The 20,192-nt window shown below is 36.0% G+C and overlaps 1 protein-coding gene across 1 annotated transcript; it reads right to left on the bottom strand.

Annotated features, from left to right (window-relative positions):
- Positions 1 to 8: 8 nt before the first annotated feature.
- LOC129782393 (uncharacterized) lies at positions 9 to 13,941 on the bottom strand (the record flags this gene model as incomplete). Its single annotated transcript, XM_055789609.1, has 5 exons — positions 13,790 to 13,941; positions 10,132 to 10,287; positions 7,684 to 7,839; positions 3,540 to 3,695; positions 9 to 148 (listed from the first exon to the last, which is right to left on the bottom strand). Coding segments are annotated over exons 1-5 (633 nt in total), but the record flags the coding sequence as incomplete, so codon positions are not given.
- Between the last annotated feature and the right edge of the window lie 6,251 nt (positions 13,942 to 20,192).

Raw genomic sequence — 20,192 nt, 5'->3', positions numbered from 1 at the left:
TCATCGACAACAGACGTGCTTTCATTGCTAGACAACGTATTTCCAGTATCAGAATTCTTTTGTTTTAAGCCTGTTTGTTGTGAAGGAACGTCATTTCGAATGGCTGAATTTTGTGAGATATCGTCTAAAGATTTCTGGATGCAATCACCTGAAAATATACATGAGGGTAAAAAAGTATTACCAAAAAAGTAATAACCAAAAACAAAAATACAACAATGGTATGTAAACTACACTCAAGAATTTGGCAAAGGAAGAAAGTTTTTCAAACTGCAGACAGGGATTAATTCGAAATCTTGGTTCCATAACCTGCCACTAACCAACACCGAGATAAGAACCCTAAACCGTCTACTGGCCGGACACGATTATTCTCCATTCTGGCTGAGCAAGATGAAAATTAAAGATGAGTTCTACTGCCAGCTTTGCGACTGCCTTAACACATCAGAACACATAATTTTCAACTGTATTAACTACGTAACACACAGCGACAAACACAACCTTGACAAATATTTCTCAATCCAAGATGCTTTTGACGACAAAAACATTGATACTCTGAAAAACATTTGTAAATTTCTCAAAGAAATCGAAATGAAAATCTAAACCGCTCTTTGCACCTTTTGACAAGACGAAAATAAACAAAAGCTACTCCCAATGAAAAACTGACTGGCGTTATAGCAAGCAAGGCGCCTAGAAGTATATACTAAGGTGGGCCAACTTGCTATAACCACTCTTCAGCCATCTTGAAAGTCTACTGTGTTTTGTTTGTAAACGAAACACAATACGCTATTGCTGAAGCTCGCTCGTGATCAGTCTATCTCTTTCACGCTACAAGCAAATAATTCCCCTTCTACTTTCTTCCGTGCTGTTTTCATATACCGCTCCCCTAACCAACTTAGTGGCGAAACGGCCTCACCTAGTACCATAGACCCGTCTTGATAGCAAGTATGCTGTGCCATTTGACAGTGGGGATTGTCAAAGTCCCACGATTTAGAAGAAGAAGAAGAAGAAGAAGTCGAACGGGTTACAAAATGCATTATTTTGCCAATTTCAACCCGTTCGGGATCCGGAATAGAGGTGAATTCCTTAATATTTTCCTTCGTTGATCGTATTGTTGTGAACCTATTCACGTTGGAGAGCATATTCGAACATATTCGTTGGCCGAGGCATTTTGATGTAATGTAATACTTTTCCGTTTACTATTTTTGAAAGCATAGGCCGTGGCAGTGTTCCGAGCTCTGCAATACAATTTTCTTACCCAATGTTAAAGTTGCTTAAACTTACATTATACACCCATTAAACGTAAAAATAATAATTGTATTGATATCAATAAAATTTTATTCTATTGATTTTCATGACATGAAACGCTATGACTAAGGAATAACATTTTATTGAGTAGTTTTTATAGCTGTCGCTAGTACTAGTACTAGCACAATGTCGCTAGTACTAGCACAATGTCGCATAGACAAGAATTTTTACATTTTCCGGAATTTTTGCAAAAAGGGACTGCATAATAATTATGAAGAGGGTTGGCGATACAACCGAGCCTTGGGGAATTCCCCTTTCTTGGATTTTCAATGAAGATTTTGTGTTGTTGACTATGGCTCTGAGTTCTATTTTCTAGGAAACTTTTCACATAGAAACCTAGTCTTCCACGGATCACCCAGTCGAAGAGACTCTTCAATACTGGATATCTCCATGCTGATCAAATGCTTTACTTAGATAAAGTGATGCCACATCTGCGTGGTGATCTTTCTCAATAACGTCATGTACAATAGCCTGTAATTCTTCGAGGTGATCTTCTGTGCATTTTCCCGCACGAAAAGCGAACTGTCTTGGATCGAGCAGCTTATTAGACTCTAAAAAGGTCTTTAGGCGTCGATTTACTATCCTTTCTAGAACTTTTCCAACACAACTCAAAAGAGTCGAAAATTGTATAGAAGATGTTGGTTTTGACTACGTCTTTCATTTCTGTACCGGGGTACCTAACAAGTTCAAAGTTTCTAAAACAAGAGAGTGACGCTGGACTGCAAGGTTTTGAACGTTAATACCTCTTTACCGGCTGGATGGAGTGGTAGAATAATCACTTCATCCAAGAGATAAAATGTCAACGAATTATATGATTGTCACAAGCAAGCTATTGAAATCATAACAATCTTGCTCATTGATGATGATTGGTGATCGCAATGTGTTCCCGAACACGGTCACAAAATATAGGCACATGAAGAAACCGTGATTTGTTTTGCTCGCTTGCATGAGTGTTTGGGCATTGAGCTTTGTATTACGGAATGGAGGAGTAGGCATGACAATATGGGGTTGCAGTAGAAATGAACACACTTTTAAAATCAAAATTATGAATGAGAATTAATTTTCCCAAACCAAATTAGTACTCTATGTAAATGAAAATCACTTTTGCTTGCAAGTAGTAAAAAAATATCATGCAAAAATTGTGTCTCTAGATAATTTTATATTATAATGTTATGTTCTGGTGAGAATATCTGAAAAATCTGAAAATCGTTTAAATTAGGGTCATAACGACGTACGTCTAATAGGTAAATAACACCAAGAAAAAAATTTCATACAAATTTTAGCAATTTAAAACTTCTTTAAGGGCGACTAATCTGATAGAGAATAGCTGGTCTCATACAAACTAATGTCGTATCCAGATGACACCATTCCAAATGGGATATAAATGGGAACTGTCTACTGCAAAGTTGTATGCATTTTTTGCAATTCTGTATGCACGCGGCGCATATGAGGCTAAGAATATAGATATAGCACTTCTGTGGAATAAAAAGTGGGGCCCGCCTTTTTTCTCAAATACTATGAGTAGACATGACTTTACGGAGATTATGAGATTTATTCGATTTGACGACAGAAATCAACGAAGCCAACGGTTACAAACTGATAAATTCGCTATGATTTCCGAAGTTTGGTACAAGTTTATTTACAACAGTCAAAATTGTTATAAACCAGGACTATACATTACTATTGACGAACAATTGTTTCCAACGAAAGCAAGGTGTAGATTCACTCAATACATGCCCAATAAACCGGACAAATTTGGTATAAAATTTTGGTTAGAACTTGCCATCGAATATCAACGAGAGCTCGGCAAAGAAAATCAACCAATACCCATCGCAAGTACAAGTACAGGTTCTCGTGAACGGAAAACATGTCAGATAAGGTATTGTAAAGATAATAAGATGAACAAAATCTGTCTAAAATGTAAAAAGTACGTATGCGGAAAATGTACAGTTGAGAAGCCCATTTGTAAAAAATGCGACGAAAAAGAATGAAATGTAGATTATGTACTCTTGAATAAAAGAAAATATATTTTTATACTGGTAAACTGGCTATTGGTCTGCATTCAATATTGAAAAATATAAGTTGTGGAAGACAGGTCATTTGACCGGTCGCGGTAGGAATAGGTATACGTGAAGTGTCGGTAGGAATAGTGTTAAACAATCTTTGGTTTTTAAATTACAAGATACGAATCAACAAATTAGAAGAATAAAAAAAAATTATTGTTCTATTGTACATACCTTTCAATTCATCGACAACAGACGTGCTTTCATTGCTAGACAACGTATTTCCAGTATCAGAATTCTTTTGTTTTAAGCCTGTTTGTTGTGAAGGAACGTCATTTCGAATGGCTGAATTTTGTGAGATATCGTCTAAAGATTTCTGGATGCAATCACCTGAAAATATACATGAGGGTAAAAAAGTATTACCAAAAAAGTAATAACCAAAAACAAAAATACAACAATGGTATGTAAACTACACTCAAGAATTTGGCAAAGGAAGAAAGTTTTTCAAACTGCAGACAGGGATTAATTCGAAATCTTGGTTCCATAACCTGCCACTAACCAACACCGAGATAAGAACCCTAAACCGTCTACTGGCCGGACACGATTATTCTCCATTCTGGCTGAGCAAGATGAAAATTAAAGATGAGTTCTACTGCCAGCTTTGCGACTGCCTTAACACATCAGAACACATAATTTTCAACTGTATTAACTACGTAACACACAGCGACAAACACAACCTTGACAAATATTTCTCAATCCAAGATGCTTTTGACGACAAAAACATTGATACTCTGAAAAACATTTGTAAATTTCTCAAAGAAATCGAAATGAAAATCTAAACCGCTCTTTGCACCTTTTGACAAGACGAAAATAAACAAAAGCTACTCCCAATGAAAAACTGACTGGCGTTATAGCAAGCAAGGCGCCTAGAAGTATATACTAAGGTGGGCCAACTTGCTATAACCACTCTTCAGCCATCTTGAAAGTCTACTGTGTTTTGTTTGTAAACGAAACACAATACGCTATTGCTGAAGCTCGCTCGTGATCAGTCTATCTCTTTCACGCTACAAGCAAATAATTCCCCTTCTACTTTCTTCCGTGCTGTTTTCATATACCGCTCCCCTAACCAACTTAGTGGCGAAACGGCCTCACCTAGTACCATAGACCCGTCTTGATAGCAAGTATGCTGTGCCATTTGACAGTGGGGATTGTCAAAGTCCCACGATTTAGAAGAAGAAGAAGAAGAAGTACCTATTCTTCGAGGTGATCTTCTGTGCATTTTCCCGCACGAAAAGCGAACTGTCTTGGATCGAGCAGCTTATTAGACTCTAAAAAGGTCTTTAGGCGTCGATTTACTATCCTTTCTAGAACTTTTCCAACACAACTCAAAAGAGTCGAAAATTGTATAGAAGATGTTGGTTTTGACTACGTCTTTCATTTCTGTACCGGGGTACCTAACAAGTTCAAAGTTTCTAAAACAAAAGAGTGACGCTGGACTGCAAGGTTTTGAACGTTAATACCTCTTTACCGGCTGGATGGAGTGGTAGAATAATCACTTCATCCAAGAGATAAAATGTCAACGAATTATATGATTGTCACAAGCAAGCTATTGAAATCATAACAATCTTGCTCATTGATGATGATTGGTGATCGCAATGTGTTCCCGAACACGGTCACAAAATATAGGCACATGAAGAAACCGTGATTTGTTTTGCTCGCTTGCATGAGTGTTTGGGCATTGAGCTTTGTATTACGGAATGGAGGAGTAGGCATGACAATATGGGGTTGCAGTAGAAATGAACACACTTTTAAAATCAAAATTATGAATGAGAATTAATTTTCCCAAACCAAATTAGTACTCTATGTAAATGAAAATCACTTTTGCTTGCAAGTAGTGAAAAAATATCATGCAAAAATTGTGTCTCTAGATAATTTTATATTATAATGTTATGTTCTGGTGAGAATATCTGAAAAATCTGAAAATCGTTTAAATTAGGGTCATAACGACGTACGTCTAATAGGTAAATAACACCAAGAAAAAAATTTCATACAAATTTTAGCAATTTAAAACTTCTTTAAGGGCGACTAATCTGATAGAGAATAGCTGGTCTCATACAAACTAATGTCGTATCCAGATGACACCATTCCACCGTCAACGCGAAAAGCAGACATACGCAAGGCGTGAGTACTTTCACTCGCATTGGTTTCTGTTCTGCTTTCGCATGGAACAGTCATGAAAAATTGTTTGCGTATGAATGCGTCCGAGCGAAGTTTACCCGCGCTGAGTGGAAATCGATGCGAGTGTTCCGATGCCTGATCACCGGTGGTATACGCAGATATATATTAATTTGATATGCTAACATATAAGGTAAATGATGTTGGTTTGTCCGATTTTGCATGTTTTCACGCAACTATTAAATGCAAATTGATCTTTCTTCGTGAAAATCATATGTAATCAGGTTTAGGTTTGTTGAAAATCCCCAAGTCTCTAGTTGGTAATAATGTCAATGTTTTTCTTCAAAGAGAAATCATGTATTATCCACTTTTGATCATGGATTGTCCGGTTTTAGAAATCTTTTTTTTTTGGTAGATATTTTATTTTTTATTGAGTTTGCTATTTCTCACTTTCATTAAATTTCGACCATATACATGCGTAAATATTACAAAACTGTCCATATTTCTCCCACATAATCTTCGAAAAATGTTCTACTTTCCGGTCTGTTTTAATTTTAGTAAAAACATTGAAAAACATTCGGCCGAATAATTCGAAAAACAGTACAGTAAACGTAATATTATGAAAGGCGAAGTTAGGACGGCATTTTGTGTGATGATTGATAAGAATATAATCGAACTTATAAGAAAGTGCACACAGGCAGAGGCATTTAGAGTGTTGGGATATAAATGGGAACTGTCTACTGCAAAGTTGTATGCATTTTTTGCAATTCTGTATGCACGCGGCGCATATGAGGCTAAGAATATAGATATAGCACTTCTGTGGAATAAAAAGTGGGGCCCGCCTTTTTTCTCAAATACTATGAGTAGACATGACTTTACGGAGATTATGAGATTTATTCGATTTGACGACAGAAATCAACGAAGCCAACGGTTACAAACTGATAAATTCGCTATGATTTCCGAAGTTTGGTACAAGTTTATTTACAACAGTCAAAATTGTTATAAACCAGGACTATACATTACTATTGACGAACAATTGTTTCCAACGAAAGCAAGGTGTAGATTCACTCAATACATGCCCAATAAACCGGACAAATTTGGTATAAAATTTTGGTTAGCATCCGATGTACGCAGAAAATATATAATAAACGGCTTTCCATATTTGGGAAAAGATGAAAGTAGAGAACCCTCAGTTCCTCTTGGAGAGTTTGTCACTATGAAATTAGCAGAACCGTATGTAGGATGTGGAAGAAATATAACCACAGACAACTTTTTTACAAGCCTACCTTTAGCAACAAAACTTTTAGCAAAAAAAACTACGATTGTTGGAACAATTAGAGCAAATAGGAAAGAGCTACCAAAACTAGCAAAACTGAAAAACGACGACATGGCACTTTTCTCAAGCAAATTCTATCGCTCAAATAATTGTATGTTGACAATTTACAAAGCCAAACCAAGAAAGAAAGTTTTAATTCTCAGTTCAATGCACAACTCTGTACAAGTTGAAGAAAACGACACCCGAACACCGGAGACAATTCAATTGTATAATAGCACCAAATTTGGCGTAGATGTGACCGATCAAATGGCCAGAAATTATTCGGTAAAATCTAAATCTCGGAGATGGCCTTTGCAAGTATTTTTTAATATCTTGGATTTAGCCGGGATAAATGCATGGGTGTTATATAAAGAAACTGCGGGAGGAGAAATTACAAGACAGGAATTTCTATTCCAATTGGCAGAAGAACTTGCCATCGAATATCAACGAGAGCTCGGCAAAGAAAATCAACCAATACCCATCGCAAGTACAAGTACAGGTTCTCGTGAACGGAAAACATGTCAGATAAGGTATTTTAAAGATAATAAGATGAACAAAATCTGTCTAAAATGTAAAAAGTACGTATGCGGAAAATGTACAGTTGAGAAGCCCATTTGTAAAAAATGCGACGAAAAAGAATGAAATGTAGATTATGTACTCTTGAATAAAAGAAAATATATTTTTATACTGGTAAACTGGCTATTGGTCTGCATTCAATATTGAAAAATATAAGTTGTGGAAGACAGGTCATTTGACCGGTCGCGGTTGGAATAGGTATACGTGAAGTGTCGGTAGGAATAGTGTTAAACAATCTTTGGTTTTTAAATTACAAGATACGAATCAACAAATTAGAAGAATAAAAAAAAATTATTGTTCTATTGTACATACCTTTCAATTCATCGACAACAGACGTGCTTTCATTGCTAGACAACGTATTTCCAGTATCAGAATTCTTTTGTTTTAAGCCTGTTTGTTGTGAAGGAACGTCATTTCGAATGGCTGAATTTTGTGAGATATCGTCTAAAGATTTCTGGATGCAATCACCTGAAAATATACATGAGGGTAAAAAAGTATTACCAAAAAAGTAATAACCAAAAACAAAAATACAACAATGGTATGTAAACTACACTCAAGAATTTGGCAAAGGAAGAAAGTTTTTCAAACTGCAGACAGGGATTAATTCGAAATCTTGGTTCCATAACCTGCCACTAACCAACACCGAGATAAGAACCCTAAACCGTCTACTGGCCGGACACGATTATTCTCCATTCTGGCTGAGCAAGATGAAAATTAAAGATGAGTTCTACTGCCAGCTTTGCGACTGCCTTAACACATCAGAATACATAATTTTCAACTGTATTAACTACGTAACACACAGCGACAAACATAACCTTGACAAATATTTCTCAATCCAAGATGCTTTTGACGACAAAAACATTGATACTCTGAAAAACATTTGTAAATTTCTCAAAGAAATCGAAATGAAAATCTAAACCGCTCTTTGCACCTTTTGACAAGACGAAAATAAACAAAAGCTACTCCCAATGAAAAACTGACTGGCGTTATAGCAAGCAAGGCGCCTAGAAGTATATACTAAGGTGGGCCAACTTGCTATAACCACTCTTCAGCCATCTTGAAAGTCTACTGTGTTTTGTTTGTAAACGAAACACAATACGCTATTGCTGAAGCTCGCTCGTGATCAGTCTATCTCTTTCACGCTACAAGCAAATAATTCCCCTTCTACTTTCTTCCGTGCTGTTTTCATATACCGCTCCACTAACCAACTTAGTGGCGAAACGGCCTCACCTAGTACCATAGACCCGTCTTGATAGCAAGTATGCTGTGCCATTTGACAGTGGGGATTGTCAAAGTCCCACGATTTAGAAGAAGAAATAGAAGAAGTACCTATTCTTCGAGGTGATCTTCTGTGCATTTTCCCGCACGAAAAGCGAACTGTCTTGGATCGAGCAGCTTATTAGACTCTAAAAAGGTCTTTAGGCGTCGATTTACTATCCTTTCTAGAACTTTTCCAACACAACTCAAAAGAGTCGAAAATTGTATAGAAGATGTTGGTTTTGACTACGTCTTTCATTTCTGTACCGGGGTACCTAACAAGTTCAAAGTTTCTAAAACAAGAGAGTGACGCTGGACTGCAAGGTTTTGAACGTTAATACCTCTTTACCGGCTGGATGGAGTGGTAGAATAATCACTTCATCCAAGAGAGAGCTATTGAAATCATAACAATCTTGCTCATTGATGATGATTGGTGATCGCAATGTGTTCCCGAACACGGTCACAAAATATAGGCACATGAAGAAACCGTGATTTGTTTTGCTCGCTTGCATGAGTGTTTGGGCATTGAGCTTTGTATTACGGAATGGAGGAGTAGGCATGACAATATGGGGTTGCAGTAGAAATGAACACACTTTTAAAATCAAAATTATGAATGAGAATTAATTTTCCCAAACCAAATTAGTACTCTATGTAAATGAAAATCACTTTTGCTTGCAAGTAGTGAAAAAATATCATGCAAAAATTGTGTCTCTAGATAATTTTATATTATAATGTTATGTTCTGGTGAGAATATCTGAAAAATCTGAAAATCGTTTAAATTAGGGTCATAACGACGTACGTCTAGTCTAATAGGTAAATAACACCAAGAAAAAAATTTCATACAAATTTTAGCAATTTAAAACTGCTTTAAGGGCGACTGATAGAGAATAGCTGGTCTCATACAAACTAATGTCGTATCCAGATGACACCATTCCACCGTCAACGCGAAAAGCAGACATACGCAAGGCGTGAGTACTTTCACTCGCATCGGTTTCTGTTCTGCTTTCGCATGGAACAGTCATGAAAAATTGTTTGCGTATGAATGCGTCCGAGCGAAGTAATATTCGCACCCATTTACGCATTCGGCTTGGTGTTCCCGTGATGTAATCCAATAGCATCAGTTTGGCTTGGTGTTCCCGTGATGTAATCCAATAGCATCAGTTTGGCTTGGTGTTCCCGTGATGTAATCCAATAGCATTTGGATCCAAAAATGGTCCAGTCGGTAATTTTTCCGATCATAGAGAACAAACTCATTGCACCACTGATACGCTCAAAATATTTCAAAAATCCAAATATTTGTCGAGTTGTTATCCAATCAATTTTAGATCGGAACCAATGACGGAGAGGTCGAGAGAGAACGCGGTTTTGGTCATAGAATACGTCAACGGCGATCGCTTCATAAGTTTTCCAACCAGTGCTTTAAACAATCTTTGGTTTTTAAATTACAACATACGAATCAACAAATTAGAAGAATAAAAAAATTGATTGTTCTATTGTACATACCTTTCAATACATCGACAACAGACATGCTTTCATTGCTAGACAACGTATTTCCAGTATCAGAATTCTTTTGTTTTGAGCCTGTTTGTTGTGAAGGAACGTCATTTCGAATGGCTGAATTTTGTGCGATATCGTCTAAAGATTTCTGGATGCAATCACCTGAAAATATACATGAGGGTAAAAAAGTATTTAATGAAAGTCATAGCCGGAAAATTACTTCATTTAATTAAAAAAAGTTAAGATAATTTAATCACAGTTGTTATCAATAACCTATTACAATGCAAATTGATTGGACAAAACACTTCAGTTTGTTTGTACTCATACATTTTTTGTTTTACTTCTACAACTTTTTCGGACACGTTGCAGATTTATGCTCACACAAACTGCGTCGTCAATCTAAGGACACACGGGAACTTCCGATCGGACACAATTTTTTCTTCACGCGAATTCTCGGGAAACAAAAACACACTTTTAGGTATAGTCTTTTTCTCTACACAAGCCAAAGGATAACTTCAAAAACATACAGCCCTCGGTTGAGTGCAATTTACGGCTGGAATTTTGCAATCGGCTGACTGCACACAAAAATTTTGAAGGTAGCAACAGAAGCGGGATCGGTTGAGCCAACACGATGTAATCACCTAAGACAAGACGTGACAACTGGCTTCTTACTCTTCTTTCTGCATTTTCTTCGACCAAGTGCTAGATAACAGGGAAGCGAGATGTGAAGGTTGCCAAATGTTATGAAATTTCGGAAGATTATTTTCCCATGAAAAACATGTGTTCTTCGTATCATGTATTTTCTGAGTTGCATAATTTTTTTTGTATTAATCTTCCGACCGAATATCACATATTTTAAACAATAAGTATTTTCCTGTTATTTTGGTATCCAAAAAATAAAATGTGAAGAGATAAAGAAAACTAGAAAACGTAGATTTGATAGTAGGTGTATGATATGTTGACATATATGAATCAAAGTTCATTTTATTTATCAAGAGATTACGGGCCTTACCGTTTACACTTCAAGATGAAAACGGAATGGACGACACGCCATGAAATTTCGTTTTACGAGTTAGAGAAAATGATGGGTTTTCAGGTAGAATGAACACTCTTCAAATAGAAATTATGAATGAAAATTAACTTCTCCGTATCATATTAGTGTTGATTGTGAATGGAAAACTTTGCTTTCTTCATTTGGTAAAATAATCTCGTACAAAAATTGTATCTGAAGATAATTTTATATTATAATGAGTAGTTTTAGTGAGAATATCGCAAAGTGTATAGAAAACAGGTCAAGTTAGGGTAAGAAAGACGTTCTTCAAGTAAATAAATAACACCAAGTAAAAATTTTCATTCAGGTTTTAACAATTTAAAAGTGCCTTCGGGCCGAGTAGTAAGACTTGTTAAAAGCTTATTTCGTTTCCAGATATCGATACCGTATCTCTGTCATCGCGGATAAACTTCAATTCGTTTTTACCGTGGAGTGTATACGGAAATAAGGCCTTATAATTTAACTTTGATATCGTTCAAATACTAACAGTACTGAAATATTGATAAAATCATACATTCCCAAATAATAACATAGCGTTTATTCAGGTTTTTTTTTCTGTAGGTATGTATGGTTTATTCAAGTTCCAATATGATTTTAAATACTTTTCTGCTGCGTTGGTTGTTATTTGTTATTAGATTATAATTATATTGCTAACTGCTTTACGGTTGGAAAATAATTGAATGCTCTTCTCTGTTAGGTCGCTGCTATTATGCTATGCTAGATGGCAAAATAATCCCGAAAAGATGTAGGGTGGAAATTCCGATGCAATGTTTCCTTCTCTTCGGGAACACCGGACGTAATAGAAACGAAAATATACAAAAAAAAATCCATTATAGAAATTATCGCTAAATTGAAATGTGAATGCAACAATTATTCAATTTTGAATATATTTGGCAACATATTTATCTTTGTTAATTATTTTACTCATTAGCCAATCAGAAGGCGAGTTGCAAGTGGTCCGAGTTTGACAGAAGTGGTGGTCCGGAATCGGCCCCCTATTGTCATGTCTCGTCTCAGGCTTCGTTTATTGCGATAGTTGCACCGTATTCGTTCGATTAATAATTGATTTCTGTATCGGGGATCACTAGTCACCAATAACTACACAGTAGAATATAAATTGAAGCATTGTTTGTTTACAATGACATAAAGCTGCAACCTGGTCTTATAGAAGGAGGAAGGAGAATAGAAGGAGTTACAGAGTATTGCTGTACGAATTTTCAAACGCGTTTTTCTCAAAACCATGTTTTTCAATTGGTGGTATCAATATATCAGGATCTACTCGACCGATTTGGCTGATATTTTTTATCAGCATTTAAAAATTGATTATCTAAAGCGTTACATGCCGTTTTGACGTAGAACTACGTCTTTCATTAAGGGTGCCAAATCAGAAAACAGGTCACGTTTTTATGAAATAAAGTTAATGTTAATAACTATTTTTGCCGCAAACAGATTTTGGCGATTTACATACTAAACGAATCGGAAATTCCCTAAGATTTGTTTAATATGCTATACATTGGAATCTCCTGGTCATTGATGATGATTGGTGATCGCAATGTGTTCCCGAACACGGTCACAAAATATAGGCACATGAAGAAACCGTGATTTGTTTTGCTCGCTTGCATGAGTGTTTGGGCATTGAGCTTTGTATTACGGAATGGAGGAGTAGGCATGACAATATGGGGTTGCAGTAGAAATGAACACACTTTTAAAATCAAAATTATGAATGAGAATTAATTTTCCCAAACCAAATTAGTACTCTATGTAAATGAAAATCACTTTTGCTTGCAAGTAGTGAAAAAATATCATGCAAAAATTGTGTCTCTAGATAATTTTATATTATAATGTTATGTTCTGGTGAGAATATCTGAAAAATCTGAAAATCGTTTAAATTAGGGTCATAACGACGTACGTCTAGTCTAATAGGTAAATAACACCAAGAAAAAAATTTCATACAAATTTTAGCAATTTAAAACTGCTTTAAGGGCGACTGATAGAGAATAGCTGGTCTCATACAAACTAATGTCGTATCCAGATGACACCATTCCACCGTCAACGCGAAAAGCAGACATACGCAAGGCGTGAGTACTTTCACTCGCATCGGTTTCTGTTCTGCTTTCGCATGGAACAGTCATGAAAAATTGTTTGCGTATGAATGCGTCCGAGCGAAGTAATATTCGCACCCATTTACGCATTCGGCTTGGTGTTCCCGTGATGTAATCCAATAGCATCAGTTTGGCTTGGTGTTCCCGTGATGTAATCCAATAGCATCAGTTTGGCTTGGTGTTCCCGTGATGTAATCCAATAGCATTTGGATCCAAAAATGGTCCAGTCGGTAATTTTTCCGATCATAGAGAACAAACTCATTGCACCACTGATACGCTCAAAATATTTCAAAAATCCAAATATTTGTCGAGTTGTTATCCAATCAATTTTAGATCGGAACCAATGACGGAGAGGTCGAGAGAGAACGCGGTTTTGGTCATAGAATACGTCAACGGCGATCGCTTCATAAGTTTTCCAACCAGTGCTTTAAACAATCTTTGGTTTTTAAATTACAACATACGAATCAACAAATTAGAAGAATAAAAAAATTGATTGTTCTATTGTACATACCTTTCAATACATCGACAACAGACATGCTTTCATTGCTAGACAACGTATTTCCAGTATCAGAATTCTTTTGTTTTGAGCCTGTTTGTTGTGAAGGAACGTCATTTCGAATGGCTGAATTTTGTGCGATATCGTCTAAAGATTTCTGGATGCAATCACCTGAAAATATACATGAGGGTAAAAAAGTATTTAATGAAAGTCATAGCCGGAAAATTACTTCATTTAATTAAAAAAAGTTAAGATAATTTAATCACAGTTGTTATCAATAACCTATTACAATGCAAATTGATTGGACAAAACACTTCAGTTTGTTTGTACTCATACATTTTTTGTTTTACTTCTACAACTTTTTCGGACACGTTGCAGATTTATGCTCACACAAACTGCGTCGTCAATCTAAGGACACACGGGAACTTCCGATCGGACACAATTTTTTCTTCACGCGAATTCTCGGGAAACAAAAACACACTTTTAGGTATAGTCTTTTTCTCTACACAAGCCAAAGGATAACTTCAAAAACATACAGCCCTCGGTTGAGTGCAATTTACGGCTGGAATTTTGCAATCGGCTGACTGCACACAAAAATTTTGAAGGTAGCAACAGAAGCGGGATCGGTTGAGCCAACACGATGTAATCACCTAAGACAAGACGTGACAACTGGCTTCTTACTCTTCTTTCTGCATTTTCTTCGACCAAGTGCTAGATAACAGGGAAGCGAGATGTGAAGGTTGCCAAATGTTATGAAATTTCGGAAGATTATTTTCCCATGAAAAACATGTGTTCTTCGTATCATGTATTTTCTGAGTTGCATAATTTTTTTTGTATTAATCTTCCGACCGAATATCACATATTTTAAACAATAAGTATTTTCCTGTTATTTTGGTATCCAAAAAATAAAATGTGAAGAGATAAAGAAAACTAGAAAACGTAGATTTGATAGTAGGTGTATGATATGTTGACATATATGAATCAAAGTTCATTTTATTTATCAAGAGATTACGGGCCTTACCGTTTACACTTCAAGATGAAAACGGAATGGACGACACGCCATGAAATTTCGTTTTACGAGTTAGAGAAAATGATGGGTTTTCAGGTAGAATGAACACTCTTCAAATAGAAATTATGAATGAAAATTAACTTCTCCGTATCATATTAGTGTTGATTGTGAATGGAAAACTTTGCTTTCTTCATTTGGTAAAATAATCTCGTACAAAAATTGTATCTGAAGATAATTTTATATTATAATGAGTAGTTTTAGTGAGAATATCGCAAAGTGTATAGAAAACAGGTCAAGTTAGGGTAAGAAAGACGTTCTTCAAGTAAATAAATAACACCAAGTAAAAATTTTCATTCAGGTTTTAACAATTTAAAAGTGCCTTCGGGCCGAGTAGTAAGACTTGTTAAAAGCTTATTTCGTTTCCAGATATCGATACCGTATCTCTGTCATCGCGGATAAACTTCAATTCGTTTTTACCGTGGAGTGTATACGGAAATAAGGCCTTATAATTTAACTTTGATATCGTTCAAATACTAACAGTACTGAAATATTGATAAAATCATACATTCCCAAATAATAACATAGCGTTTATTCAGGTTTTTTTTTCTGTAGGTATGTATGGTTTATTCAAGTTCCAATATGATTTTAAATACTTTTCTGCTGCGTTGGTTGTTATTTGTTATTAGATTATAATTATATTGCTAACTGCTTTACGGTTGGAAAATAATTGAATGCTCTTCTCTGTTAGGTCGCTGCTATTATGCTATGCTAGATGGCAAAATAATCCCGAAAAGATGTAGGGTGGAAATTCCGATGCAATGTTTCCTTCTCTTCGGGAACACCGGACGTAATAGAAACGAAAATATACAAAAAAAAATCCATTATAGAAATTATCGCTAAATTGAAATGTGAATGCAACAATTATTCAATTTTGAATATATTTGGCAACATATTTATCTTTGTTAATTATTTTACTCATTAGCCAATCAGAAGGCGAGTTGCAAGTGGTCCGAGTTTGACAGAAGTGGTGGTCCGGAATCGGCCCCCTATTGTCATGTCTCGTCTCAGGCTTCGTTTATTGCGATAGTTGCACCGTATTCGTTCGATTAATAATTGATTTCTGTATCGGGGATCACTAGTCACCAATAACTACACAGTAGAATATAAATTGAAGCATTGTTTGTTTACAATGACATAAAGCTGCAACCTGGTCTTATAGAAGGAGGAAGGAGAATAGAAGGAGTTACAGAGTATTGCTGTACGAATTTTCAAACGCGTTTTTCTCAAAACCATGTTTTTCAATTGGTGGTATCAATATATCAGGATCTACTCGACCGATTTGGCTGATATTTTTTATCAGCATTTAAAAATTGATTATCTAAAGCGTTACATGCCGTTTTGACGTAGAACTACGTCTTTCATTAAGGGTGCCAAATCAGAAAACAGGTCACGTTTTTATGAAATAAAGTTAATGTTAATAACTATTTTTGCCGCAAACAGATTTTGGCGATTTACATACTAAACGAATCGGAAATTCCCTAAGATTTGTTTAATATGCTATACATTGGAATCTCCTGGTTTGTAAATGGTTAAAATTCATGAAAACTTTAAGCGTTTTCATTTTTCCTTACATTTGTTCTGTCCATTTGCGTGCTTTCCAGAACAGAGCTGTCAATAACGAGCATTGAAGGGGAAATCGTAGGATTTAAAGTCTCCGCGAACAGAGGAAAAGAAGAAGATTGAAGGGGAACACTTGCCTAGAGTATAAACAGTGGATCTCGCTGAGGCAAACTTTTATCATTCCACTCCGACCGTCGACAGAGACGGACGTTATCTCGGTTATACGCTCGTTGAAGAATATGAAGGCCCCCGGCTTCGACAGTATATTTAACATTGAGTTGAAACATCTTAGTAACAACTTATATGAAATTATGACTTCTGTCTTCAACAGATGTCTATCACTTGGCTACTTCCCCTCGAGTTGGAAGTTGGCAAAAGTGATCCCGATACTAAAACCCGGAAAAGATCCTTCTTCTTCAAAGAGCTATCGACCAATTAGCCTTCTCCCAGCATTTTCGAAAGTATTCGAAAAAATTATATTAACGCGCATTCTTGCTTTTGCAGATGAGCACAATATATTTTTGGATGAGCAGTTTGGATTCCGAAAAGGTCACTCTACAATTCACCAGCTTCGTAGAGTATACAATATAATCAGACGAAACAAGTCAGTTTCAAAATCATCTGCCATGGCACTTCTTGATGTTGAAAAAGCATTTGATAATGTTTGGCATAATGGTCTCATTTACAAGCTTCAGAACTTTGGTTTTCCTACATACTTGATACAAATTATAAAAAATTATCTTTCTGATAGAGCGTTCAATGTTTCTATAAACAATATTTCATCAGAGAAATTCATTGTGAATGCAGGTGTTCCTCAAGGATCCATCTTGGGACCAATTCTTTTCAATATCTACACTTCATGCTTGGTTTTAAAGTCTGTGTTAGGGAACATTTTTCGATGAGAACAAAAGTCCCCCTACTTTCATGTATTTGCAATGCCGATTTCCCCAAGGCTGCTTGGTTTTGATGGCTGAGTTAGGGAAACCGTAAATCGGGCCAATCAGAACGATGCAGTTAGGGCGTTTAGATAACGCCTAATATTTTACAGTTATTCAATTGTTTATCTAATGAAAAACAACATTTTGTTAGTTGCGATAGATGCGTAGAAATATTCCCTATCGAGTGATGCAAACATCTCTCCTATCCAGTAAGAAATGTTCGAGCTATAAGCATTCGAAATCTTTCATTTTTTCCTGCATGTTCTGTGTTTAGGTTTTCATTTTACCCTCCATATATTCCGGTTATACGTAGTCCCACGTCAAAACGGCAAATGGTTTTAAAAGTTATAGTTTCTGCAGCAAATTATTTATTGTGCATTCGTCTACATTCGAATTAAAGGTAAAACCTTGTAAAATTATATAGATTTCAATTTATAATTTTTCTCATTGATTTTTAAAGAGGTAAGCGGCCACAGGAGGTTACTCAGCTGGAGGTGCTGGAACCGGGTTTTGTGCCGCTTAAAGATAATTAACTGCCACATCCGCAGCAACCGGCCTGGGAGGAACCATTCGTGCCCGAGGAATGATATTTGGTCTCACTCCGTAAGCATTGTTGATCTGCTGAACGACAATTCTGCGAGCTTTTTCCAACCGATCGGTGTTATTGTTGCGGAAACAGCCGAGTTGATATAGATAGAGCAACACTCCTACGAAAACTACCGTTAAGCATCTTGCCGGAGACGAGTATAGATATACAGGTCGGACTCGATTATATGTGATTCGATTATATACAATTTTGGACTCGATTATATACAGCTTGGAAAAAAAATTTTTTTTCTAGCTTATTTCAAGAAGGAAAGGAGAGCCTTTCAGCGTTAAGGTGATGTTTAAGTGGCTATTATATGTGCAGTGGGGTAAAAATCGGGATTTTTTAAGATATTGCTTGAATTTTCACCAGGAATTGTTTAGATCGATATTGCAGCCAAATAATGAAAGATAGAAGTTGGGCGTCAAAGAACGAATTGTAGAGCGGTTAAAGAACTTCAATTTAATTGTTGCAAAACAATGTAGTTCAATTTAAAATTTTAGGATAAAATTAATAATAACACATTAAAAATTATTAACTTTGAAGTTTTTCACTTCCAAAATGTTATTAACATCCACTAATTGAGTTGTTCCACTACTAATCCTGTACTAATTTTTCTCATCTTGCAAATGAAATCGTCAAAATTGTCTTCCTTAGCGTACTTTTTAATGTAGAGCCAGTTTGAAGCAACAGAGTCCGAAACAAAAAAAAAACTATCTCTTCTCTGTTCTATAAAAAAAATGTGGTAATATCTAATCGTTACTGAAAATAATCTGCCAGTTCCTCTGGGAATTTAAAATTACATTCAAGTGAAAGAGTTTATTTTAATGTTTTCTATCCATGTAACACTGTGACCAAATACATTTGGTTTTGTGATTTTTCAATCAATCGCAATTAACAGAATAGCTTCTGAAGATTATTCTTCCCTATCAGTAGAATATTTCCGTATCCAATATTGGATGCATAAAACCTTGTGCATCCAACGTAACACTCTCGTTTTCGAAGTCCCCCAAATATTCATTCATTCAGAATGAATTCAGATTCAAATTCAAACAAATGATCTCTAAATCAACGATAGTCCTACGTCACCCTTGCGGTTATACCATAGATATAACCCACTTCCTGTTTTTCTTGTTGCTGATGCAGTGACGCTAACTGAAACTAGCACGATGTCGCTAGTACTAGCACAATGTCGCATAGACAAGAATTTTTACATTTTCCGGATTTTTTTGCAAAAAGGGACTGCATAATAATTATGAAGAGGGTTGGCGATACAACCGAGCCTTGGGGAATTCCCCTTTCTTGGATTTTCAATGAAGATTTTGTGTTGTTGACTATGGCTCTGAGTTCTATTTTCTAGGAAACTTTTCACATAGAAACCTAGTCTTCCACGGATCACCCAGTCGAAGAGACTCTTCAATACTGGATATCTCCATGCTGATCAAATGCTTTACTTAGATAAAGTGATGCCACATCTGCGTGGTGATCTTTCTCAATAACGTCATGTACAATAGCCTGTAGATCTTCGAGGTGATCTTCTGTGCATTTTCCCGCACGAAAAGCGAACTGTCTTGGATCGAGCAGCTTATTAGACTCTAAAAAGGTCTTTAGGCGTCGATTTACTATCCTTTCTAGAACTTTTCCAACACAACTCAAAAGAGTCGAAAATTGTATAGAAGATGTTGGTTTTGACTACGTCTTTCATTTCTGTACCGGGGTGTTAGTTCAAAGTTTCTAAAACGAGAGAGTGACGCTGGACTGCAAGGTTTTGAACGTTAATACCTCTTTACCGGCTGGATGGAGTGGTATAATAATCACTTCATCCAAGAGATAAAATGTCAACGAATTATATGATTGTCACTTATCGGTTCAAAAGCTTAAAAATTGCTTTGAAAGCAAGCTATTGAAATCATAACAATCTTGCTCATTGATGATGATTGGTGATCGCAATGTGTTCCCGAACACGGTCACAAAATATAGGCACATGAAGAAACCGTGATTTGTTTTGCTCGCTTGCATGAGTGTTTGGGCATTGAGCTTCGTATTACGGAATGGAGGAGTAGGCATGACAATATGGGGTTGCAGTAGAAATGAACACACTTTTAAAATCAAAATTATGAATGAGAATTAATTTTCCCAAACCAAATTAGTACTCTATGTAAATGAAAATCACTTTTGCTTGCAAGTAGTGAAAAAATATCATGCAAAAATTGTGTCTCTAGATAATTTTATATTATAATGTTATGTTCTGGTGAGAATATCTGA

Source organism: Toxorhynchites rutilus, unplaced genomic scaffold (genome assembly GCF_029784135.1).
Source record: "Toxorhynchites rutilus septentrionalis strain SRP unplaced genomic scaffold, ASM2978413v1 HiC_scaffold_6, whole genome shotgun sequence".
NCBI classification, from domain to species: Eukaryota; Metazoa; Arthropoda; class Insecta; order Diptera; family Culicidae; genus Toxorhynchites; species Toxorhynchites rutilus.
The sequence above is the reverse complement of the archived record's forward strand: the minus strand, read 5'-3'. Positions and strand labels throughout refer to the sequence as shown.